Source organism: Acomys russatus, chromosome 21 (assembly GCF_903995435.1).
Source record: "Acomys russatus chromosome 21, mAcoRus1.1, whole genome shotgun sequence".
NCBI classification, from domain to species: Eukaryota; Metazoa; Chordata; class Mammalia; order Rodentia; family Muridae; genus Acomys; species Acomys russatus.
The window spans coordinates 51,167,495-51,193,755 of record NC_067157.1 but is presented as its reverse complement, the minus strand read 5'-3'; the positions used below and the strand labels follow the sequence as shown (position 1 = coordinate 51,193,755).

The 26,261-nt window shown below is 46.6% G+C and overlaps 1 protein-coding gene across 1 annotated transcript in view; it reads right to left on the bottom strand.

The window, feature by feature from the left end:
• The window catches only part of Snx9 (sorting nexin 9), an 80,533-nt gene extending 57,450 nt beyond the window's left edge, over positions 1 to 23,083 (bottom strand). The window contains exon 1 of the mRNA XM_051164638.1: positions 22,965 to 23,083. Within this exon, the coding sequence (XP_051020595.1) occupies positions 22,965 to 22,976 (12 nt within the window). The 5' untranslated portion in view covers positions 22,977 to 23,083. The remainder of the gene's footprint in view (positions 1 to 22,964) is intronic.
• Positions 23,084 to 26,261: the final 3,178 nt, after the last annotated feature.

Here is a 26,261-nt window from a genome sequence, read left to right as displayed (position 1 = left end):
TGCATAAACCATACTCATCCTAAGGGGAAAATAATGTATAAGCTTAGTATAAATGTGTTTAAGAAACAGTTGGAAGGGGGCACACAAAATAATATCTTGATGATGACCAAGTAAAGAAAAATGGTTTGAGCTCTCACTCTGGGTATTTTGTCGCTTTTCTTTTTTAATTGTGAGTTGAAAATTAAAAAAAAAAAAAAAAAAAAAAAAAAAAGGGTAAAATGTTTATTCACTCAAAAGGGAAGACGCTAGCCTGGCACTCAGGAGGCTAAGGAAGTAAGGGAGAAGAAACATAAGCCCAGGCCACGCAGGCTATACAGCAAGGTCTCTCAATAACCCAAATCAACAATACTGATAAAAAATAATAACTCTGGGTGCTATTTTAAAAAAGAGAATATAAACTGAGTGTGGTGCGACAACCCTCTAATACTAGCAGAGACAGAAACAGGTAGATCTCTGTGAGTTTGAGGTCAGCCTGATCTACATAGCAAGTTCCAAGCCAGCCAGCCTGAGAGAAAGATGGAGAGAGAAACAGAGACACAGAGAGACAGAGATCAAAGAAACTAAAGCTGGAAGCTAGCTCAAAGTTTAGTATTTAATCAATGAAAATGCATTGAGTAATATTAAAATATCTAAAAACAATTGTTTCCTGGTGTCAACATAGGATTTCTTACTTTTCTAAACCTGTAAAGTAAATTATTTAATCTCAAAATAGGGATAAATCATATAATTTATGATTATAGCAAACCGGGGATAAGAAAGTCTAATAAAAAGTATAGGCACTACCATATTCTCTGGTATTGTAGGACACTGAAGGGTACTTTCAACCCTTACTCATCAAGAGCCACATGATGCCAAAGTCCAGCCGTATTGTGCCACAATTCAATGTTCAGGAAAGAAATCACAGGTCAGGAATTTAGGCAGCATGTGTCAGAGTCAAAAGAGATTGTGAATTCTGAGACTCAGAACCTAATAGACAGCATTGTTTCCGGTGTGGCAGTTCCATCATTTTCAAACTATATTATTAGTTTAAAATGACTGTGGTTGAGCGTATTTGCAAATTTCAGACACTCTTCTTTTAAAAGCTCAAGCCAAGCCACCGTGTTGATTTGTGAGGATGTAGAGTGCTGCAGCCATCACTTTATCTTCTTAGAGATGGAAGACAGTTCAACAGCCTCATTTGCAGGGTTATGTCCAAAATACCTCAAAGCAGGGCTCAAACAGGTACATGTTGGCCAATGTTCGACACAGTAGTATTCAAAATAGTCAAGAGATCGCATGCTGCACAGATGAATCTGACACATTATACTAATTGAAAGCATCCAGATACAAAAGGACAAATAGTCTGATTCCACTTATTTGAAACACCTAGAAAAGTAAATTCATAGACAGGAAGCAGAATACCGAGGTTTGACTGAAAATGAGCAAAGAGCTACTGCATGCTTATCAAGTGCAGAAAGGGCAGATTTTATGTCACTACACAGTTACCACTTGTTTTGAAAGATGACACAAATCAATACACTTGCAGGACTGTGAAAAAGAACGGCTCTCTGCATCTCCCTCCTCCTCCTCTGGAGTTAGCCATGTGCCACTGCACTGACTAACCAGCACAGGCTAGTGCAAAGGACCCGCTCACAAAGGGGGCTGTCACAAGCCCTAAGGAAAGGTCACTTTAGAGTCATGTGTGAGAACGCAGAGGCAAGGCCCCGGCACTGAGAGAGAGTCAACTCTGATTTAGGGTGCTCTAGGAGGCTGCACAGACATGGTCTTGGCCCCAACTTCGGGAGCTAGGGCAGGAAGGAGAAGTCTGAGCACACTGGCCCTCCTGGCTGAGTCTAACCTTGCTCACTTAACTCCACGCCTACTCTGAGCACATAAATCAAATCCTATTTCACCTTCTGAGCGCCTCGTTCACTGTAACTTTAAAAAGAAAACAATCAGAACACGCTCAGCCCATCCATTCCTCTGACCAATACTTTCTCTTACTCTCTGTAAGTCAAATCTCAGGAGGAAGAACCGCGTGTCCACCCCCTGCTCAATCAAGCTGGGCCCACAGGACTGGCCAAGGACACTTGCCACCGAGGACCCTGCGCGCTCTGTCTCCCTCATCTCCTGTCTGCAGAGGACACGAACCCCACCTCTTCCTTCTCAGAGAACTTTCCCTGGCATATACATCTTCCTCTGGTTTTCAGCTTCCTCCCACTCCCCCTCCTCAGTGCGAACGGAGGAAGTTTCCTGAAGAAGTTGGGTTTTCCTAAAGGGCCTGCAGACTAACCTGTCACTGGAATCCTGAGTGTGGACAGGAGGAATGTAGGTCACAGCCAAAATTATCCTGGGCCAGCTACCAAACTTCAGTACCAGACTTAAGTTTCTCCTGACTAATAGGCAGACTGCTCCAGGCACATCGCCTTGGAGGCTGACTAGACGCTAACTTCTGGAAGCTACTGAAGGGACCTTCCAGCTTTGCTGCGGCTGCCTCAAGCCCTCCCAACAACGTATTTGGAAAATTGACTCATGGCTTTCCTTTGTTCTGTGACCAAAATGCTCACATAGCATTTCCCGTGGTGAAGGTAGAATATAACACGTCATCCAGGAGAAGCTGAATCCATGTTCCCAGGTCAGAGTCATTCACATTTGGCTCAAAACATTTTCTTGTTTCCTTTAATGCAGACTTATTTTTCTACCCCAGCAAACATGAGGCTTGCTTTTGGTACAGCCCACAGTGTACACAGCATGCTCTCAGGCTCCTCTCCCGTCTGCACACACTCGCCCATCCTTACACTGAGGAATCCCAGCTTAGTTTTCATCTTTTCTCTCAGCTTTGGTGGTCTTGTACATTGTCTATCAGATTTTCACACACAAACTTGAAGGCATCTACCTGAGAAACTGTTACCCTGTGTGAGGGGCTGAGGGAGCTTTGAGGTCAAAGTGCAAAGATGCAGCTCTGAGAGAATGTGTATTGTCTGCAATGGGCAGAGCCTTAGGCCTATGGGAGGGGCAGAGCCTTAGGCCTATGGGAGGGGCAGAGCCTTAGGCCTATGGGAGGGGCAGAGCCTTAGGCCTATGGGAGGGGCAGAGCCTTAGGCCTATGGGAGGGGCAGAGCCTTAGGCCTATGGGAGCAGCAAACCTTCCCTGACCTAATTGAGACAGTGTGTGCAAAACTAGCAAGTACAGCTTCCTCCTCCCTCTGTGCGACCACATGTGCTGAGGTTCTGGGTTGCTGAGGTGTAGGTGTGCCTCCCTCAGAGTATGCTCAGGCCACTTGGCCTGTGGCTTCTTTGATGTCTGTCCTTTCTTCTTTCCTTTGACGCCTCAGTCAGGCTTCCAGAATCTGCAGTAACCCCTGACCTCTCTACTGGAAGCTGCCCTTCTGAAAGCCACTTACGCCTCCTCCCTTTGCCCTCTGCAAGGTTAGATCCTCACCCTCGGGCAGCAGGGTAAATTCTCTAGAGAAGCTGCACCTAACAGTTGCCTGCCGACTATTCTTTTCTTAGCTTTCCTGGGCCCAGAACACCCGAGGGCCTTCAGCCTGTACCAGACAGCAATGCCTCGCCTTAGTCTTCAGCTCCTTGCCCCAACTAACACAAAGCAGCGCACTGCTGTGATGTTGAATTTGTAGGAAAGTAGTATGCTTACTTAAGGAACATAGAGAAACTAGCTCCAAGGAGACATCATTGGCCAAATCTTTCTGGCCCGAGGAAAAAACAAAACAGGAGAATCACACTCTAGATGAAAATATCCCATTTGGCGCATGGCCTTCACCCCTGTCTCACTGTAGAAGCAGTCTGAGCCCCTCCTCCTCCCTCAATGGAGCCTTGAGGGTGACAGCGACCCATCCTCTCAGCCCTTAAACACAACTCACTTCCTTCCCACCAAGCCCTGGCTCCTGAGTGGTAAGCAGCCTGGAACTGTGCCTAGAAAGACTTCCTCAGTCAGCGCCCACCATGAAACCGCTGGCCCCCGAATGTCCCCACTCTCGATGGAGCCTCCCCTACCTGACAACACACTCACTCACCTGACAACACACCTTAAAGAAACCCCCAAGGGCTTTGTTTTTATTTATTTACTTATGCACTTCTCTCTCTTCACATCTAAGAAAGGTCTGGCACATCTACTTTCGAAATCTACCTAAAATCTGCTCACTTCTCTCACCCAAGCCCGAGTTCCACAGAACAAGGCATCGCTGCCACTTCATTCTGCATCCCGCAGCCAGACGGTTGTTCTGCTGTGCAAACTGAGTGTCTCTCTTGATCAGCCCCTTCAGTGCTGCCTCAAATTCTTACAAGCAGCATCCGGGACACAGTAGCTGTCAATACCCACCACTCACTACCTAGGCTGGGTCCAAACATTACTAAACAAGCTTACGAACAGGCCGACCACGTTCTGGGTGTGCAGGCCGGCCCGCACAGCCCGTGCCTATTCCCTCAGCGTAACCTCTCAGCGTAACCAGCGCCACCCTCTTTGTTCTCACATTACTCTGCACATCTCTGTGGCCACACACTTACCATTCTCCTTTACCCTTAGATGGACACTCCAGACTCACTGGACGCTCTTTAGTTCCATAAACACACCCCACCTCCTGCCTCTGGGTCTCGTGACACATCTGTTTTCCACCTGACTAGCTCCTGTTGAGCTTTCAAGTGTAAGCAAGAACTCATCCACTGGGAACACTCTTAGAGCTCCAAAGCTTGTCATCTACCTGCCCTTCCCATGGACAGCGTCAACCACTGTGCACCCTACCGCTATCAACGCTTAGTGTCCGTGTTTCTCACTGGCTTCTTATTCCACCTGCTCAGTGTGCTGTTGGGCACAGCAGGCACAAAAATACTTGGCAGCTGGGTAAATGATTAATCCCTCCACCACAAAGCACATGCTACTACCTGCACTACATGCCCAGATGGTTCAAACTAATAAATCAATTTCTACTTCCAAATAAGTAGTTCAGCTTTCAAAGTACAGAAAATAGTTTTCTTAAAATAAAAAACTTCATTTATGAAACATTAATTCCTCTCAATGAAAGAACCAAAAGCCAACAGGAAATCCAAAAACTCTTACATTTCTACACTAGGTTTTATTTTTCAAAAGGCCATGCTTTACCCCATATGTGCATATGTGTGTGTGCATGTGCACATAGGTGTGTCAATGTGTGTGTGTATGTGCATATAGGTGTGTGTGTGTGTGTGTGTGTGTGTGTGTGCGCGCGCGCGCATGTGCACATGCTGCTGTCTGTAAAGATCAGAGGTCAACACCGAGTGCCTTCCAGGACTGCGTCCATCTTACCTTTTGAGACAGGCTCTTTCTGAGACTGGTTCCCACCACTTGGTTAGACTAGCTGGGCTGTTAGCTCCAGGAATTTGCTTGTCTGTGTCTTCGCTGTATTGCTATGGTTAGATGCAGGTGGGCACGGCCACGCTGGTCTCCGTTACATGGGTCTAGCGCTTCCCGATTTGCTGACAGAGCTTTCTGTCAATCTTTCTTTCCCCAAACACGTTTCTTAAGTATACTTTCTAAGCCTCTACCACAGTCTGAGGGAAGACATTTCCCCACCAGACTTGGTTTTTCCAGTTATTAAGGTCACCATAGTCAATCTTGAACTCTGTGTTCTGATAGGAGGATGCCACATGCTTGCAAAAGTTGATGACTAGTGTCACCAGATGAAATCAAAGGGCTGCTCTAAATTCATTTTTATCAACAAGCACAGACTAGCCAGTTGCTGTAGCCAGGTTCTGTTCTTGGAGGGACAGTAGTAGGAAAACAAAGGAGGACCCTTCCTTGACAAAGAAGCATTTATGTCAATGCCCAGGCAAGTGGTGTGACAGAGCCTCCCCGAGTTGTGTCAATGCACCGGGCAATTCACAGTGTGATGGAGCCTCCCTCAGTTGTGTCAATGCCCCAGGCAAGTGGTGTGACCGGAGCTTCCCCCAGGGTTAGTAAAATAAGGTAGTTAAGGAGGTATCATTTAGGTTTAAATCTACAGAGTGAAGGAGATAGCTACCAGAGAGCAAAGAACAGAGCTGTGAGGCTGGGTACACCAGAAGGAACACACTACAAAGGCACACTCAAGAGCTGCACCTGGCCAAGTGTGAAAACAGACAGCAGTCACACACAAAGGGTGCTGACAGAAAGGTTTAAGACTGCCATCTTATTTACAGCAGGGCTTCACTGCTTTCTATGCAAACAATCTGGCATTCAAAGAAAAGGGAGTGCCACTAATATAACCTAGGAATAAAATACGCTAAAGGAAGGCTGTAGGACTTAGCACTACTAAAAGCAGATGGATGAGTAAGGCACGAAGCAGTTATCCAGTCTCCTGTCTGGCCAGTGGCAAAAGGAAATATTTACTCTCTTCCTTGGCTCAGTCCTTAGTCATGGAAGCTCAATAATTAAAGTGGATGAAATTAATTTTTACAGTTAGAAAACACTCTAAGAATACCTATAATTTGAGATTTCCAGTTTTCCTGATGTATAATCTGCACAGTATGGTCGTATAATCCTTCTTCTGTCAGTAATGCACTTTCCTGGTTTCAGTTAAGGCCACATGCTAGCGTAATTATTTAGCGCCTTTTTTTGTGACTCTGGTTTCTGTCACACCCATGCCTTATAGATAAGGTAAGACACAGAAAACTCATTTCTAGGCCTTGGCTTTTTTGGTTGAGTTTTTCCCTCTTCATCCTGCCTCGGCCTTACAAGTGCTCCAATTCCAGGTGTGTTCATTGGTGTTTTGCCTGCATATATGTCTGTGTTAGGGCATTAGATGCCCTGGAACTGGAGTTACAGACAGTTGTAAGTTCCCATGTGGGTACTGGTAGTCGAACCTGGGTCCTCTGGAAGAGCAGCTAGTGCTCTTAACCTCTGGGCCATCTCTCCAGCGCCTCCAATTCCAGGTGTATGTGAGGCCTCACTTGCTGAGACCAGGCCGAGGGTCTCACACATGCTGAGCAAGTGCCCTACTGCCGAGCTTCGGCCCAGCTCAGGTTCCTCAGCTGCTGAGGATTTCCCCATTTATTTATGGAGAGTGAGGTGGGAAACACATGTGTGCAGGTCAAAGGACAACGCATGGAGTCTGTTCTCTCCCTCCACCACACAGGACCAGGGGGTTGAACTTTGGCTTGGTGGTGAGCGCCTTTACCTGCTGGTCATCTCTCTAGCCCCAGGCCTCAGCTTTCAAACAGGAAATGGATGAACAGGAGCAGATGGCCTGCAAGTGTCTTTGAGTCTGCTTAAAAAATTAGCATTAAATATCTTCTATCACAGCACCTAAGGGCAGTTATACTAAGTGAGATGTAAACTCTTCAATGGCCCTTGTGCTTATGGTCACCAACACGAAGACTCTGGGTATCTGTTCTATAAACAAGGACTGGTTGAGGACCAGTGTTCTTAGCTAGGATTTCCTCTTATCAGCACTTCCTCCTTAGGGCTGTGTCTCTTCCAGCATCTCTCTACAGTCATGTAGCAATCTAAGCCCCACCACAGAACTATAGCTGGCTTCTATTGCATCAGATAGCAAGCAGGGGATCTTGTAAGACTGTCCAAGAAAATTAAGACAGAGCTGGCGAGATGGCTCAGTGGGTCTTGCCACTTGCCATCAAGTCTGATGACGTAAATGAGTTCGATTCCTGGAGCTCATGTAGTGAAAGGAGGGAGCCAACTCCCAAAAGTTGTCCTCTGACTTCCATACATGCACCGTGGCATGGGTGTACACTCGCACAAATAATAAAATAAATAAATGTAGCAAAAAAAAAAATTAAGAGAGAATTAAGAAGAATAAAACATAATTTGAAGAGCTACTTAGTCTTTTAATATAAATATGGGAAAACGAATCACACCTGGTCCTTCAAGCAAGCAAACAATGGAGTGATTTTTACAGGCAAAGCCAGCCAGACGGCCTCCGAGCCGGGAGCATCTAAGGAGACACACCAGCAAACTCCACATGGGCCCTGATGAAATTTCCACAGATCCTTTTTTTGCCCCTGCCCTCAATCCTTCCTACAAAGAAAGCCCTGCAGGAGGAGGAGTCACGAAAGGTAAGGTGCAGGGCGGGCCCTGGCAGGAGGTGTGTCACACCTGCCTTTACTGAGCCTCAGAAACACTTAAAGTGGAGAATACTGCTCGTTTTACAGAAGCATCGCTCATCCAACTGCACATGAAACTCTTCATGAAAGCGTAAGAAGGGAGATGTAAGCGCCTCTGGTGTCAGTGCCGTGTCAAGCTTACAGCCTGGCTCCATAAGGATCATGCAGAACAAAATCATCCCTCAACCCACGCAACTTGTGTGCACTAAGGCTGGAGGCTCTCTCAATAAAGCAGCCATCATGTCAGAGCTCAGAGGCTACTGCAGCGCTACCTGAGGCCATGTTCAAGTTCATCTCTCTGGGATTGAAGACCCTTCATGGCTCGATCCTACCTGAAACCCTAGCCCCAGCCCACTCCACCAGTCAGATCCCCTCCCAGATCCCTCTTCTCTCACCTGGGACGGCATCACAGCTGGAGTAAACACTGCTGAGGGCGCGCAGCATCCACGTTCCTTTTTTCATCACTGCCCTTCTACCTGGTTTTGTTACCTTCTATCCCTCATTCTAGTAAATAACAGAGGTTAACCTCATATCTACCTTGAGGGAGATCTAGGACGTAATTAGCCCAGGGAGCAATTAGTACAAGGAGGTGGGATGACTTCTGTAGTCTACGTGTGGTGAGTCTGACCATCACACACTTAGCTTCTCCAGGAAGGAAATGATTGGCTCTGGCTTTATTACAAATGCGGCTTCTCAGCCTGGCGTGACTAACTTGCTGGGAAGCAGTGAAGCTGGAACTGCAATCCCAGACTACCTTCCATGATGGACAGCTTGCCCTGTCCCGGCTACCTGCAATATCCTGAATATTGATCTCCACCGACTACTCCTATGCAGACCCTGGAAGGTGAGTGAGGAAGTGCGGGAGCACTTGCGTTACCCCTGCTAATGTAAAACAAAAGCTGGATGGAGCAGCCCTCTGTAAGCAGAGACCAAAGTGCTCAGGAAGCGCATGCGCCATGCATCTGGACTCAGTCTGCGCGGTCTGGTCTGCCCCTTCTGCTTGACTCTTTACCAAGGCATTGTAGTGACGGCTTTGACTTGTCTGTGTTCGCTTCCTTACTAACAAGGGTAGGGATGACGTTTGCTTTGCTGGTTTTATATCGTCACTAGTAAACCTCACTATTTCCTTTACATTATAAACAATTAACAGAGGGTTGAAGTGACACCCAGAAAGATTAGAGCCTGTCAGCAGGATAGATTTTCTCAAAAACCAAATAGCCCCTTGAGTGTAGGGTGAAATGAGAGGGACTGTTCAGTTACCTATGGCCGTTCATACCTGTAGGACTCTCTCCTAAACAGTCTATGAACTGTCTTCTGTTTATGAAATAGTGTCATTTTCTAAAATGTATTTTCACTGAAAATGTTTTTTTAATTACTTTGTAGGTTTTGGTATGGCATTAGGATGCTGACAGACTCAAGGACACTGGTCAAGTTACAACAATAAGAAACAAAACAATATTGTCTTCAGTACTGGCCCCATCAACTCTTTTCAAAGCAAAACCTCGGGCTCATAAAAACCATACTCTAGCCTAAGTAATCCAGGGGCACAGGTCTCAAACTAGGACTCAGTGCTGGGTATGTGGCACACACCTATAATCCCATATAGTACAGGATATATAGTCTATATAGTGCCTATACATTAAAGGCTGAGGCATGGGGCTGCATTCTTGAGGGCAGCCTAGGCTACAAAAAAAGCACCCACCCACTCACCCACCCACCCACCCACTCACCTACTCACTCACCCACTTACCCACCCACCCACTCACTCACTCACGCACCCACCCACTCACTCACCCACTTACCCACCCACCCACTCACTCACTCACCCACTCACGCACCCACCCAGTCACTCACTCACCCACTCATGCACCCACCCAGTCACCCACTCACTCACCCACTCACTCACTCACCCACTCACGCACCCAACCAGTCACTCACTCACCCACTCATGCACCCACCCAGTCACCCACTCACTCACCCACTCACTCACCCACCCACTCACCTACCCACTCACCCACCCACTCACCCACCCACTCACCCACTCACTCACCCACCCACTCACCCACCCACTCACCCACCCACTCACCCACCCACTCACCCACCCACTCACTCGCAGAAGACTATCATGAAACCTGTATTTCACACCAGCCACTTCTCAGGTGCAAAGTGTACACTACATATTACATGGTACAAGGGCATGCTGAGCTTACCGTGTAGCCACCTACTTTAAAAACTGGAAGAATTCTGATGCCACCAATGAGTCACGTGCTTACAAAGAGCAGTGGGCTGGTTACTAAGCTAGTTTATCACCTGCACTCAGTACTGAGCTATGCAGCTGAATTATGCACAAGCTATGCACAAGATGATGAAATGAGTGAAAAATGTAACTTTCAAAATCTAAGTACAACAATTTAAGGAACCTTAAGGTAAGTTGCTAAAAAGCTCCCTAAGTATAACTGAGACAACAGGAAGATGGGAGGATAGTAAGCTCGGAAAATTGAGGCTTCTGTACTCACAATGATTTGAAATTGCTTGCACATTCCAGCTCCTTACAACAAGCTAAAGTAGAAGCTGTAGGCAATGTGCTATGACTGTGGGTTATACAAACAGGGCCCTTGAAGAGTGGCCATTGTGGGAATGTCCTCAAAGGGGAGATGAATGGCGGACAGACAGACACTCAGGCAGACAGATGGACACTCATACAGTCGGTTAACTGAGGTGTGCAGTGCTTCCCCTTCCTCCGGCACATCCATCAGTCCTGTAAACAAGTTCAGGCAGCACGCGGAGGTGGGCCACCAGGCCCGTCTCCCACCTCAGCTGTAATCCCCCTTGCTCTTCTGCACTCTCCTCAGCACCCACCTGAGCTCTGCATCAAGGGTTAAGAACAGCCTTATCTCATGAAGATTTTGTTAAGTGCATTGGAGTTAGCGGGTTACCATGTGCAATACACACACACACATACACACCTGAAATTTCTTCAAAATAATGGGGGAAGGGTAAAATATGGGATAGAGCTACACAGGGAAACCCTGTCTTGAAAAAAAAAAATGAAAATATGAGAGAGAGGACTAAAAGAAATTGCCCGGAGCTGACCACTAGGCTGGTAGGCGGTCTAGGAAGGTTCACTGTACCATTCTACTTTGGCCTATGTTTGAATTTTTTTTACAAATAGCTACAATAAAAAAATACTGAAGTATGCCAAAAAGGTTTGGATAATATATTAACGACTCATAGGCATTGAATTTTTATGAAACTCCATTAACACATTTCCAACAAACAAATAAACAAAAATCACTGAATGACCCACGGAAAAACAAAGATTCATTGAGTCTCAAAATCCACAGCCAGGATGATGTCATTTCCTCTCAGCACAGGGGAACAGTCTGGCCCAGTTCTCGGGTCTCCAGCTGCTCCTCCTGCTCTGTTGATAGCTGGAGGCTCCGGGAGTTAACCAGGAGCAGCGATGCTCACCAAGAGGAATACAGCCTGGCCTACGTAAGTGATGCCAAGTGTTGTGGCGGTGTGGAAATCCTTTACTTCTTATATGGGTGGACCCCAGTGAGGTCATGATGACAGGGCCAGCCTGGCTATTAGGTCAAGGTGGGCTATGTGCATCTACATGTCCAGGACATGGGGTCCAAAAGCTTCTATCTGCGTTTCAGAGTCAGCATATTAGATATAGTCTTATTTCCTTCACGACTCTTAACTGACTGGGACATTCAAGGCATGTGCCCGGTAAGATCCTCCTCGGCTCTTCTGAAGCTCACTGATCGGCCTAAACACAGCAATGATCATACTAGATAAAGCCAATTATGTTTTAAGAAGGAATTAAAGGGTTCAATCTAGTACCAAAGTGAACAACACAGTCAACTCCCAGTTATCTCTGACAAACAAAGGCAAGCTCAAGAAGAGGCAAGGGAGCCAGTCACCTGGGTGTGCCGAAAACCCTCCGACCGTTTCACTGTGACAAATCAATGCAAGGCTCAGCCACGGCCTACAGCTCCCTACTGACTTGTCTGGGAGAATTCTGGGCCTCATTTTTGGGCGCTGGCCAGAAATGCACATCTGAGGATAACACCTTTCCTTAGAAATCTGAATGACAGGACCACTCCTTCCTTCAGGTCTCTACTTGCCACCTTCCTATGAGACCTCACTGACCCCCATATCTCCCACTGTGCAACACACACTCACCTCTTAACATGTGTTCTCCCATGTCAGCCCCTCTCTCCTCACTCACCTCGTTAGCTCTCACCTCACTCATCCAGCCCATCTCCATTGGAAGGTGAATTCCATGGGAGAAAAGTCCTGAGGGCAGGGGTTTTTTTTTCTTTGCATTTGTGCTTTGCCTATAAGTATGTCTATGTGGGGCTCTCAGATTTCCTGGAGAGTTACAGACAGTTGTGAGCTGTCACATGGGTGCTGGGAATTGAACCCTGGTCCTCTGGAAGAACAGCCAGCACTCTTAATCACTGAGCCATCTTTCCAGGCCCCTGAGGACAGTGGTTTGAAAAATTGTTTTCTTAGATGCTATATTCTTCATATTTCAACATTCTTTGGCCCAAGAATATGATTCTGTTCTTCGTATTAAGAAAAGTATTAATGCAGTATCTATCTGTCTGTTTATGAGACAAATATTGCCAGGAACTCACTACTTAGCAAAAGATGACCTTGAACTTCTGATCTCCCTGCCTCTACAGGCCAAATGCTGGGACCACACTAGACTCAATGTGGTTGCTAATTGGGTGTATAAATCCTGTGTTATGTTCTGTGCTGACGATACTATGCAATACCACAGCCCACCCATAACAACGGTTCCTTGCTACAGTCATTGGCAAGCGCACTGGGGGGAATTTTCACTTAGTTCCTGGCATCAAGTGGTAGAGGTAATTCTTTGGTAATGTTGCTTTGGATCTTTAGTGGTTTTCTTCCTCCTCTTCTCCTCTTTGACACTCATCTTGCCACTATCTTGAAAGATGTGACAAAGCAGTCTTTCTAGTCTGGGATTCTACAGCCTTTAAACCTAGACAGGAAATGCCTGTGAGAATCCTGCAACAGAGAGAAAGCACAAAGCCCTTCTCTCTGCCTCCCCCGGAAACTTCCAAAGGCTGGAAAGGCAGCTGGGGCTATCAGCAAAGGCAGTGGAGAACAGACAGGCATCCAGGCACAATGGTGAGACCCAGAAAGGAAAACCTACAACTGGCCTCTAGCATCCAAACAGGCAACTGGCCGACAGCTCCGAAAGTATGGAGCCATGCAGAGATCTGCACGCCCCCAAAGGGCATGAAGCCAACAAATGGCTGGCAGGCCCTCAGATACAGGAGGGAGGTGGACTGAAGTTCTCAGCTTAAGGAGTACAAACTAAAGAGCAAGCCCCTTGAAGGTTGAGGGGCCTGGAAGGCAAGACAAGGTCTTACTTTCAAGGCCAGCTACGGGCACCTCAGGCTTATGATTAGCTCTGGAGTTGGACAGATGATAGGTCAACTGTCCTAGTGCAAGCAGGACAACATCTATTGTATGTTTTTGTAGAAAAGTAGTTTTATTTATCAATATACTTCTTCATTTTGCCCATCTGGACTGTGCAGAATTCACACTGAATCCATTTGGTCTTGGACACTTTGCAGAGGAGGAAAATGAGCCTGCAGGATTATTCTGTAACACTCTAACTAGGCTCACCTGGGATTTGAACCCAGGCTCCTCATCTCCATGCTAGTCCACCACTGGTCTTCTAACTTACAGGGTTATTAGTGCAATATATTTTAAAGACAACAAACATCCTTTTGTTTCCTATATACAAAATTCAAAGGAAATCTCAAACTCTTATGAAATGGCTACAGTTACTGCAGAGGATGGCAGCAACCTCAAACTTCATTGTGTGTACACACTGGCCTCAAACAACAACAGCATTATGTTAACGTACAATGCACGGAGAAACATGCCATACTAAAAGGTATTATGATGTCACTGTTTATGATGGTTTGTGCTGTCACCTTGGCAGGATCTAGAATCACCTAGAAGACAGGCCTCCCAGCACACCTGTAAGAAATTAGGTTAGGTTAGGATTAGCCTTTGGGCATGCCTATGGGGACTCTCTCTATAGGTGAGAAGACTGGCCTACTATGGGTGGCACCATTCCCTAGGCTGGGATCTAGAATTGTATAGAAAGGAGAAAGCTGCACAAGCATCCATCTCTCTCTCTTTGTTTCACAGTAACAGAAGGGATGTGAGCATCTGCTTCAAGTTCCTGTGGCTTTTACTCTGCTGTGATGAACTGTACCCTTCGCTGAAATAAATCTTGAATTGCTTTTGCCAAGACATTTTATCATAGCAACAGAAAAAGAAACTAATAGTATTTTAAGTGAGTCTGTGTACTGCTGTAACATTATACACAACTGAACTACAATACTGGCAAACGGAAAGATGTGGCTGTAAAGATCTGAAAATGCCCTGGCTGAGAACCCTCTCCCTAGAATAACTTCTAATACTGCAAACCAAGGACAGCAGACGAAACATTTTAAGGAAACTGCTTACCTGGGAACAAAAAAGAGAACACTAACTTTAACCATTCCTAAACAGCACTCCCATGTCCATAGGGAACTTGGAATAAGCCAGGGCACTGGACTATCTGTCCAGCACGTGCTCTTTCCTGGGTCCTAAGCATGGCCTAGAATGACAAGCACTGAATAAACTTTAAAGCCAGGCCAGGGACACTAGACGCTGTGCCTTCTCTGATATACGCTTCCTGCCCTGCAAGGCAGGGCACTCTATTAAAGAGCACTTTAAATGGCCTCGGCTTCAGCATATCTCATTTACTGAACACTGTTCATCGTGGAAGCACTCTGACTCGATGAGCACTGCCTCTTCAAGCAATAAACATACATGATTCGCTGTTCAGATGTTAAAAGCAAGCTAGAAAAACTGAGTCAATGGACCTAGCATCTCTAAATACTATTATTTATGACATTTAAAAATGAGTTAGGAGGGTAAAAACACCATGGCTTTAATGACCAATTGGGAAGCTGGGAAATGTACACAGTACACAATTCTGGAAGCTTGGCAGTAACTCTAGTTTCATCTATGCTCAAATGTCCCCAGAGATGAGATGCGCTGCTCCCCTCCTCGCTCTCCAGTGTGCTCCCCAGACCCTCAGACTTGGCTTCTATTCCAGCATGCATGGCAAGCTAAGACTCAAGCCACCACCAGACTGGAACAACAAACTGCAATACATTTCTCAAGCAAAAGGCCCTGTAAGATACGCTGCTGAGTCAGCACAAAGGAAAGGCTGGGGAAAACGCCAAAAGGGAGTAAACGCAGGAAAACCCAGGGAGAAGTACTCATGCGAAGCAGAACTTCACCCTGGACCCGCCAAGCCCTGACCTGAGCTGCACTTGGGCCTGATGGAGTCAGGGAAGTAAGAGAGAAAGCCCTGACAGGGACAGGTGGACGCGGCAGAAGGACCCAGAGAGGAAGAGAGAAGGGGATAGCACAGAAATGACTGGCCACAGGTGTGGAGCAGGGGAAAGGAAGAGATTCCTCCTAAGATCTGGGCACGTGTCTACACTGTCTGACATAGCTGGAAAAATAAGCAAAAAGGAAGCAAACAAAAAGAGGATGACTCCAAGGATGAGGTGTCTCCAGGGGACTGTGATAAACAAACACGAATTCTGCCCAAGAAACACAATTTTAGTGTTAACCTCAGAATCCACGCAGATTACGTTCCAAGGGAAAAATAAAATAGCGAAAAACAGAAGAAAACAAAGCACCATGGAAAAGGATGAACAGAGAGACCCTAAGTTTGATTTCTCTTACTAACCCCAACAGATCAGAAACGGTGAAAACATAAGAATCAGATATTAAAGAGTAATCACGCAGATTTAAACGGAACTAAACAGAATTTCTAAAGCTAGAGCACAACCCAGGACACCCCTTAAGTCCCAGCTAAGCACACAAATCCACACTGACACAGCAAGGGACTTCAGAGCACAGTGGACAGGGTCTGAACAACAGGTAGAGGAAACAACACTGTGGCCTGTGACTTCCCAGCAACGGGCCCTGGAAGCTGAGGAACGACAGGTTCACTGTGCTGAGCAAAGCACCATCAGCCTAGAACTCACGCCTAAAAGCCATCTTTGATGGACGGGGAACGTGCACCTCATAAAACAACCAAGTCATCAACAACAACCCTGCCTTATTGGGAGCTCCAGCTTACTTTAAGCAGAAGAAAAACTACCTCAAGAAAGGGCCCGCCGAAGCTGGGCGTGGGGGTGCACGTGTTTAATCCCAGCACTTCCGAGGCAAAGACTGAAGTGTAAGAAAACAGAGTACACAAAGATGAGGTACAATGGAAGCAAACCTAAATAATCATTAACTCTGTACAGTTTTCACATGTCTAATTTCTATTTTCTTTGATACTAAGAAGTAACTGTACTGGGGAAATTACTGCAGTTATGCGTCTTTAGGTCATTTCTAAATTCAGAAAAAGTTAAGATATTAAGTGATTTCAGACTTTAGCACTGTGGGGGGGCAGAGGGGGCATGCAGACATAGAACACAAACCCCTCCAAAAGCTAGGGGCTGGTGGAGGCAGGTGTACCTTCCAAACCCCTCAGCGCTAAGCCTCAATCAGCCTCTTAGATGGTAGCCAGAAAACAGGTAAATAACAGGAAACACAAACAGGCAGACAAATCTCTAGCTATAAAGATGGCTTGGATCAAAAGATAAAATTCAACCAGTATCTACCAAGTGAAAGCTAATGAAGGCAGATTAACAGTGGAAGAAACAGGTTGGTTGTTTGTGTGTGTGGGGGGTTGTTTTGTTTTGTTTTTGGTTTAGTTTTGGTTTTGGTTTTTGAAGCAGGGTTTCCTTGTGTAGTCTTGGCTGTCCCGGAACTAGCTCTGTACACCAGGCTGGACTAGAACTTATAGAGATCTACCTGTCTCTGCCTCCCGAGACTGGAGTTAAAGGCATATGCTGCCATGGCCCTGCTAGAAGAAATGGTTTTAAGGGAACAAAATGCATCAATAGTAACAGAAGGCCATTTCAAAAAGATGAAAAAGTTTAAGCCACCCGAAAGAAACTATTAAGCTTAGAGAATTTGTTTGAAACCACCATTTTATTGATATCTTAGGTTTTAACTAAGTTTTTAAATAATTTTTTTTAGAATTTCATATATAGGCATGCTATAACATTTTCACCCCTCCTTTCTCCAACCCGCCCACTCTCACTGAATCAGACTTCTTCTGTGATTATTATTGTTACTTAAATGAGCATGCACACGCGCATGCCCACACACACACACCACCACCACCACCGTCACTAGAGTACATTTACTGTGGCTCATATGTGCGTGTTTAAAGCTGACCGCTTCGGCCTGGCTAACTAGTCAGGGTCTTTCTTTTTGTTTTGTTTGTTTGTTTTGTTTTTTGTTTTTCTTTTTCGAGACAGGGTTTCTCTGTGTAGCCTTGGCTGTCCTGGACTTTGTAGACCAGATTGGCCTTGAACTCACAATGATCCCCCTGCCCTCTGCCTCCCGAGTGCTAGGATTAAAGGTGTGAGCTACCACACCCGGCCCGGTCGGGGTCTTATCCATAGACAGTCCTGGACTCTCCCTTGCTCAGGAGCACTGAATGCCTGGAGCTCTTCACTGAGGTGGCACCTGGTGAGATTTCCATCCCCACGGGTATGTTGACAGGTGTGGTCATTACGCAGGTTTTGTTTAGGCAACCACACTGTTGAGATGTCCTGGGCAAGGTGCCCGATTACATCCAGAAGACACTAAATCGCAGCAGGCCCCCTGGTCCTCTAGCTCTCCTTCAGCTCCTCTTCTGCAAAAGTCCATTTCAGTACTTCCACCAACTACTACAGACTATGAATCAGTAAGGACGTAGATGTGACCAGCATATTTAACAAGTGGACATCCGCTAACTATATACATACAGAGAATTAACAGACCCTTTCTATACCTAGAAAACACACAAATGAATTGCTTCCTCAAAAATTTCTAGGATTGGTTATCAATCAGATTCCCTGATCAATGCTATCAAATAATAACTATCAATGCTACTTAGACGTAGCAAAGAGTTAAGGAGAAAGCCTTAAACTTTTGGAAGCTAAGCACAATGCTGAGAAACCCCGGTTAAGTAGAACTCTTTAAGTCTCAAAGTGTGAGGCTGCTTCCAGCTACTTTAACCCACTAAGAGTCAACTTTTCATGTAACCGTGAGTAGATCAATTTATTTCCAAACACTGCCAATACCTGGACTCTCTGGAGGTATGTTATGCACTGTGCATGTGTATTTTAAGAAATAGTTGTTAGCTTACTGTGGGAGATGAACTGTTCTATTAAAACTGTAATGTATGAGTCACGGTACCACTAGAACATGACTGTGCTCTTCCAAACTGTCTCTGGGGGACACAAAGGTAAGCAAACACACATCTCCAGCCTCCAGGGGCCTCCAGCATCCTAACGGAGGCAGCCACCAGTCATGGAAGCACACGTAACTGGCAGCTGGGAAGGATGCCAGGACCCTGTACCAGGAGATGACATGAGAGGCTTCTGGGAAGTGATGCTCTGGGCTATGACCTCACAAGCACTGAGAAGGCACACGGGGCAGCAAGCCAGGAAGAGGGAACAGCATCTGCGCCCCTGCAGGGCTTTCCTGCCAGGGTCCTACTACAAGGCCCAGAGTGGCCTTGACCTTGGACTCTCCTGTCTCTACTTCCCTAGAACTAGGATTACAAGTGGACACTACTACAGCCTGTTGAAAGCTACCAAGTTTTAATCAGTTAAACCCAAGCTATTAATTAATTTTCAGGTAATTAATATAAAGGCACGCCACAGTAAAAATCATCTTTGCAAACACTGTTATGCTTTCCAACCTCTTCCTCCTTTATTAAAAATCGTTTCCTGTTTCTATTGTTTGGTCTCCTTTGACCAAACATGCACAAGTGTTCAGACATACAAAATACTGTCACACAGCAGCGATTGGGAAGTATCTGCTACACTATTTTTAATACTATAAAATCAGCTAGGTAAGGTGGCACATACATGCCTTTAATCCCAGCACTTGGGAAGCAGAAGCCTGTAGACCTCTGGGCATTAACAGTCAGCATGGTCTATAGAGCACGAGTTCCCAGCCGTGAGGGCTACTCTCAATAAACAGAACAACCGCAGCACCAAAAAACCTAGAAAAGAGTCTTAATTGTGTGTGTGTGTGTGTGTTCACATGTGTGTGAAGGCGGAGGACAGAGGTCACATAGGTTGCCCTTCTTGTTCTTCATCTTATTTTCACTGAACCAGGAGCTCACTGACTTGGACAGGCCAGCCAGGCAGTGGGGCCTCAGCAGCGCTTTCCTAGGACTATAAATACAGGTGTGGTTTGTTTTGTTTTTTTAACCTGGATTCTGGAACTTGAGTCCTCATGTATCATCTGAAGCAATCTCCTCAGCCCCTCACTTTAATTCTTAAAAAGGTTCAAATAGGATTTCTATTATTCAAATAAAATGGGGTTTTTTGTGTGTTTTGTTTAATTTTTTTGCAGAAGAGATTGCAAAGTTGCTTTCTAAACTGTCCTATGAGCCGAGCACAGTGGCGCATGCCTATAATCCCAGCACTCAGGGAGGCAGAGGCAGGCAGATCTTTGTGAGTTCGAGGCCAGTCTGGTCTACAAAGTGAGTCCAGGACAACCAAGGCTACACAGAGAAACCCTGCCTCAAAAAACTAAACACCAACTAATCAACCAACCAACCAAACCAAACCAAACAAAACAAAAACCCTGTCCTCATGAATCTAGTGCAGTAAAGAGTATCATTTCCTACCCAGATTTTCATGCCCCACACTCATTTAATTCAACCAAAAAGCTGGGTAACATCAGACATTGAATCTGGAAGGGGCAGTAGGAAGGGGGCACTCCAAGAGCTTTAGTACAGCCAGAAAAGGCAAGCGCAGACGGATGCACATCAGTTAGCGAAGACCAATCCCAGTGGGGCACTTGCACCTTATCATACAGATATACGCCAACTACCATTAATTGTTTTGTGTCCATTTTGATATATACAAAAAAAAAAAAAAAGTCAAAGCTTGATCTTTTAGATAAGCTCATTCACTCAAATCCACTGCAGGGTTATGTCAGGGCATTATCTTAGGAGACAATCCTACAGCCTGTCCCTGTGTTTGCTAAATGAGACATGACCGGACACTAAGCGGTGTGCGCACTTAAGCCGAGCTCAGCGTCCTACCGAGCAAAGATTAGAAGTAAGGCCCAGATGATCCCTCTAAAAGGTGTGGTTACTGATTAATCGGCTTTAGCCGTGAAGAACTGCCCAATTAAAGTTCGTCTACAGGGCTCTTTTTTTCTATTATGACTTTACTGAGAGCTCTTAAAAGTCATGAGAATTCAGGGCTAGAGAGATGGCCCAGTGGTTATGAGCGCTGGCTGCTCTTCCAGAGGAAAAGGATTCGGTTCTCAGCACCCACATGGCTGCTTACTGAGAGTCAGTTAACTCCAGTTCCAGAGGCTCCAGCATCCTCTTCTAACCTCCTTGGCCACCAGGAACGCACGTGGTACACAGATACACGTACGGACAAAACACCCATACACATAAGATAATTTTTTAGAAGATCATGTGACTTCAGAGATAAGTGTATGCTGAAGAAAATACAATGAAGGCAAAAACTGTTTCTGAAGAGAAGTAAAGCCATTTTACCAAATAGCCAGATGACGCATTGATTTCCGAACACTTAGCTTTTACAACAAAAGCCTGAGCGCCAGTGAGTGGTGGTGAGGCACGCCTTTAATCCCAACAGAGGCAGAGGCAGCCGATCTCTGTGAGTTCGGGGCCAGCCTGGTCTACAAAGCGAGTCCAGGACAGGCAAGGCTACACAGAGAAACCCTGTCTCGAAAACAAACAAACGTTATCATCTTTATTCCCTGCTAAGAGCACCTGACTTCAGTCATGATTGCAGGAAGGAAAAAAAAAAGAAAAAAAGAAAAATCAAACTCCCACTGTAGGGAAGGGAAGGTGCTGTGTACTGGGCCAGCAAGCAACAGGGGCAACCTTACTCTCTGGGAACAAATGAAAAATGAAACCTTGGTTTGACCCAAGAACCTGGGAATAGGAGGATGAGGAAACTGCAGACGCGTTCCCTTCCAACCAGGGTTTCCCAGCCAGCACTGGTGTGTCACCAGGCCACAAGGGACAGCGCGCCACCTGGAACTGTGATTACAAAGTAGGGAAGGGCACCAACAGCCAGGAGACCTGGAATTTGCCTTCAGAGCAGATAAGAAGGCAGAAGCGAGGTTTGCACAGGTTGTTCAAGGAGGTCACAGGCGAGACAATCTCAGTACAAGCATGGCTGTTTTTCACCATCAAATACAGCTTTTTACGATATGTGCATATATGCATTAGCTGCTAAGCTGAAGTAGGCGCGTGCACCTCAGATGGGTAAAAATATTACAAACTGGCCTCTTTAGAATAGGGTTTATGTCAAACCACTGTCAAGCTGACTTGGATTTTCAACTTCTGAAACGTTTGTCGCAAAAGCAGCACGTTAAAAAAAAAAAAAAGTGGTCAGTTTCATATCTAATAAACCAAGCAACAGCTGCCCACTATTGGGCAGTATTGTTAGATACACTAACAAGGCAATTAATTCAACAGTAGCAGTAGCAGGTTCCAAAAGAATAAACACTGCACCTAGACAGATTCCGGGCACTGAGTTTATATGGGCCCCAACTTCAACAGACTAAATAAAACTGGCACTCTGATCTTCCAAATTACTTAACACTTTTCTAAATCATCCTCCTCTAAATGCTCATCTTAAAAAAAAAAAAAAAAAAAGTTTACATCAATCCAGAAGTAGCTTATACACTTCAGAAGCAAATATGGAAAGACATTGCTGATGTTTGTATAAGTGACATAATCAAAACTCAGCGCACCACAGATGGACCAGAGTTCACCTACGGCGTTTCCCATCTCAGTTCAGGCTTATCCCGTGGCTCTTTCAAGTTACTACTGAAACCTCGCGCGCGCGCGCGCACACACACAGACACACAGTCAGTCTCTCTCTCTCTCTCTCTCTCTCTCTCTCTCTCTCTCTCTCTCTCTCTCTCTCTCTCTCTCTCTCTCTCTCTCTCTCTCACACACACACACACACACACACACACACACACACACACACACGGGAACCGGAGAAACAAAATGTTGCAGTCTCAGATGCCCTTCTGCTAACCTCACAAACAGTAACATAAAATAAGCAAACCCAAAATTCCTGGCCATTTACCAAGCAGGAACCAAAGTTCCACTAAACAGTTCGGGCCTGGGCCTTTTATGTTGTTATTATTAATAATTTTTTTTTCTTCTTCTCCCGCAAGCAAGCACGTAATCTAAAAGCACGGGCCATTTCCCTCTTGGTAGCTGATTCACTTCGAAAACGTCCCATTCAAACCGAAAAAGACAGCAAAACAAGAGGGAAAAAAAAGAGACTTGAAGGCAGCGGGCGCGGAGTGCGGCTCCCGGAGGCTGCAGCGTCCTCCCCACCGGGCTCGGCCCCCTCGCGCGCGGGGCCGCCGTCCGGAGGGAGGGAGGGAAGGCAGGCGACGTGCGGCAGCCTCCGGGGGGCCCGCGGCTCCTGGGCTGCGGGAACTTTCCATCCCGGGGCGCCCGCCTCCGCTCACGTGCAAACTTTGCAAAGCGGCCACCGCCACCGCCGCCCGGGGAGACCCGACCCCAGCGCTCGGCGCGACCCCGCTCCGGTCCCCGTGGCGGCGGTCCCGGGAGGGTGGGCGGGGTGGGCAGTGGGGAGGTGAGAACGACTGGAGAGCGACCCGCCGGGGCTCTCCGGCCTCCCTCACGCCGCCGCGGAGCCGAACGGCCGGTCGGGCCTGCGCCGCGCGCCCCTCACCTTGGTGGCCATGGCGGGCGGTGCCCGGGGCCCCGGTGGGCCAGCTGGTGTCCCGCGCCGCGGAGCGTCGGCCCTAGCCGGGCGGGGACGAACGGCTCCGGCTGCGGCTCGGCGGCGGCTGCGGCCCGGCGCGGCGGCTCTGCCTCAGCCCTGCTCTCGGCGCTCCGGCCCCCGCGGCTCGGTGACTCCCGCCGCCGCCCGCGCCTGCAGTTCCTGAAAGTCCCCGGCTGCGCGGCCCCCGCCCCCGCCGGCCAAGCCTCCCATGGACCGCGGCGTGCGCGGCGCGGCGCGGCCGGCGGAAGCGCGCCTGGGGCCTCGGCCGCAGCCCGGCCTCCTCGCCCGCCCCGGCCTCCGCCCCGACCCCGCCGCCCGCGGCGCTGTGTGCTGGGCTCCGCGGCAGGAGCAGGGGGTCGCGGCCTGGTCCTCGCGGGGCGCGGCGCTGAGCCTCGGCGGTGCCTCGGGGCCCGGCTGGCTGGCTGCGGGCGGGAGGAGGACAGGGATTGCTCGGTCCTGACCGGAGCTAAGCGCCGGGAATCCCGGGCCTACGGCGGGGTTGCTTGGAAGCCGAGTGCTTTGGAGCCAGGCTGCTCAGCCCGGGCATAGCAATGGCTTCCTGCGCCCAGGCTGGGCGATTGTGCCTCCTGCGTGGAGTTTCCCCATGCTGTGATCTGGCTGGGGTTCCTGAGCCGGGACACTTGGGGACTCCATTCTGAGATGACCCACTTTGGGTCATTTAAAAGTGCCTCAGAGGGTTGAGGGCACAACAGGTTTCCTTAAATTGAAAGAGAAGTCCAGATTATAAATGTCTTTAATTCGGAGTAGTTTGTCCACAGTTGAATCTTGTATGGGTTTTATTAATAAACGAATGACTTGAATTGAGCAACGAGACTTTTATAAAAGATAACACTGGGAGATTTACCTTGATTGGTGCATTGTGTTTTTATTTAGGATATATCTTCTAGACAAATAAAATCGACTCTATTAATCCAAGAAGTTAGTATTTAATTTTCAGCTTCTTGGACTGGGGGTGGTAGAATGAGTGGTGAATATGTATGAACCCTTGACTTTGCTCCCCAGCACCGGAAAAAAAAATTTGTATACTCCCCAGAGAATTTGCTAGTTACAGCCAATAATAGTGCTTAAGTGGTACTATATAGAGTTTTCTGTGAATTTTTGTGTGTGTTAAGCTCATGGCCAATGCTATAGTCAGTTATGGTAATGCGTGCGTGTGTGTGAGCATGTGTGTGTGTGTGTGTGTGTGTGTGTGTGTGTAGTGCTGGCTAGTTTCATGTCTACTTGACAAAGGCTAGAGTTATGTTGGAAGGGAAGAGGACCTCATTTGGAGGGGAAAATGCCTCCACCAGATTGGCCTTCAGGCAAGCCTGTGGTGCATTTTCTTGACTGATGAAAGATGTGCAAAGGCCCAGCTCACATGGGGAGTGCCATATCTGTGCTGGTGGTCCTGGGTTCTATAAGAGAGCAGGCTAAGCAAGCTATGGGGGAGCAAATCAGTAAGCAGTGTTCCTCCATGGCCTCTGCATCAGTTCCTGCCTCCAGGTTCCTGTCTTGAGTTACTGCCCTGATTTCCTTCTGTGATGGAGACTGGTAGGGAAGTGTAAGCAAAATAGGCCCTCTCCTCCCCAAGTTGCTTATCATGGTATTTTGTCCTCATAGTAGAAACCCTAAGACACACACACACACACACACACACACACACACACACACACACACACACGGCACCAGTGGGGGTACACGCATATACCACGTGTGGAGGTCCGAGGACAACTTGCAGAATTCCATTCTCGTCTTCCACCATGTGGGTCCTGGGATCAAACTGAGGCTGTCACACTTGGGCAGCAAGCGATGTTATCAGCTGAGCCCATCGGTACAGCCCAAGCTGTTGTCTAAGTACAGGAAAAGGAAAGTCATTGAGAGCTGTTTTCTGTATATCAGAAGCCTCCAACTCACTTAACCCTTTGAGAAAGCTGTTATCTCATTATTTACACTAAGGAGCAAACCATAGCTTGAATACCTGATTTGGTAGTACAACTGAGAGTAACCGTAGCCGTGGAACCAGCAGCTTCTAGGAATGCATCCTCATTTCAGACTTGCACAAGTTACATTTTAAGCCCAAATAGAAAACACCCATACACTTGTTAACAGGACGGTCCCAATAAATAGGGTGCATTATACAAATTAAGTTCTAGAGGGTTCATTAAACAAGAATATAATCAATTCTTTACACATTCCCCATCAGCCAGTCTCAGATTGAAAATATCTGGGGAGAAAAGTTGCACCTGGACGAATCATGTGCAGACTTCCTTTTCTTGCCATTCTTTTTTTTGTTTGTTTGTTTTGTTTTGTTTTGTTTTGTTTTTTGTATTTTGAGACAGGGTTTCTCTTTATAGTCTTGGCAGCTCTGGACTTGCTTTGTAGACCAGGCAGGCCTTGAATCCACAGAGATCCACTTGCCTCTGCCTCCCGAGTGCTAGGATTAAAGACATGTGCCACCACACTCAGTGCCATTATTTTTTAAGCAACATAAAAGAATAGCTGTTTACCTACCATTTACACTATAAATTATTCAAAGTATATGGGAGGATGCATAAAAGTTCTATAGGCATGTTATGCTTTTTTTTTTTTTTTTTTTTTTTTTTTTTTTTTTGTGAAGGGCATTGAACATTTCCAGAGTTTACACTCATGAGGACATCTCACCCCTGCTTATCCAGGGCAAACAGTATTTTAAGAGTATTGCCAGAGATGAGAAAGAACATTGTATATCGTACGATCTATTTGTGTGGAAAGTATAGAAATATGTTGTACAAGTCCAGAAAAGTTAACCAGATCCTATTTGCCATGCTTAAAAAATATTTTAAAGAATAAGTTTATATTAAAAATTATTTAATTGTATGTGTATGAGTTCCGGAAGAGGGCACCGGACCCCTTGGACTGGTACTATAGGTGGTTGTAAGCTGTTATCTGTGTGAATCAAACCTGGATCCTCTGAAGACCAGCCAAGTGGCCTTAACCACTGACATCTCCCTTGCCCCATTTAAAGTTCCTATTTTAAGAAACAAGTAAATAGCTCACTTTTTCCCCGCTTGATAAACAAGTAAAAACTTGTGTTTAAAAAGTTTGCTTAGTAAGCAAGTAAAACACCCAATGCTTTGTAAGATGCCAATATGTGAATTTGGGGAACACTAGGAATAATGGGTTTTCCGTATTCTCTCAAGTTTAAAGGCTGACTGTGCCTCTTTGCAGCACTTCCACAACACGTGCTTTGATAGGAAGGCGCAC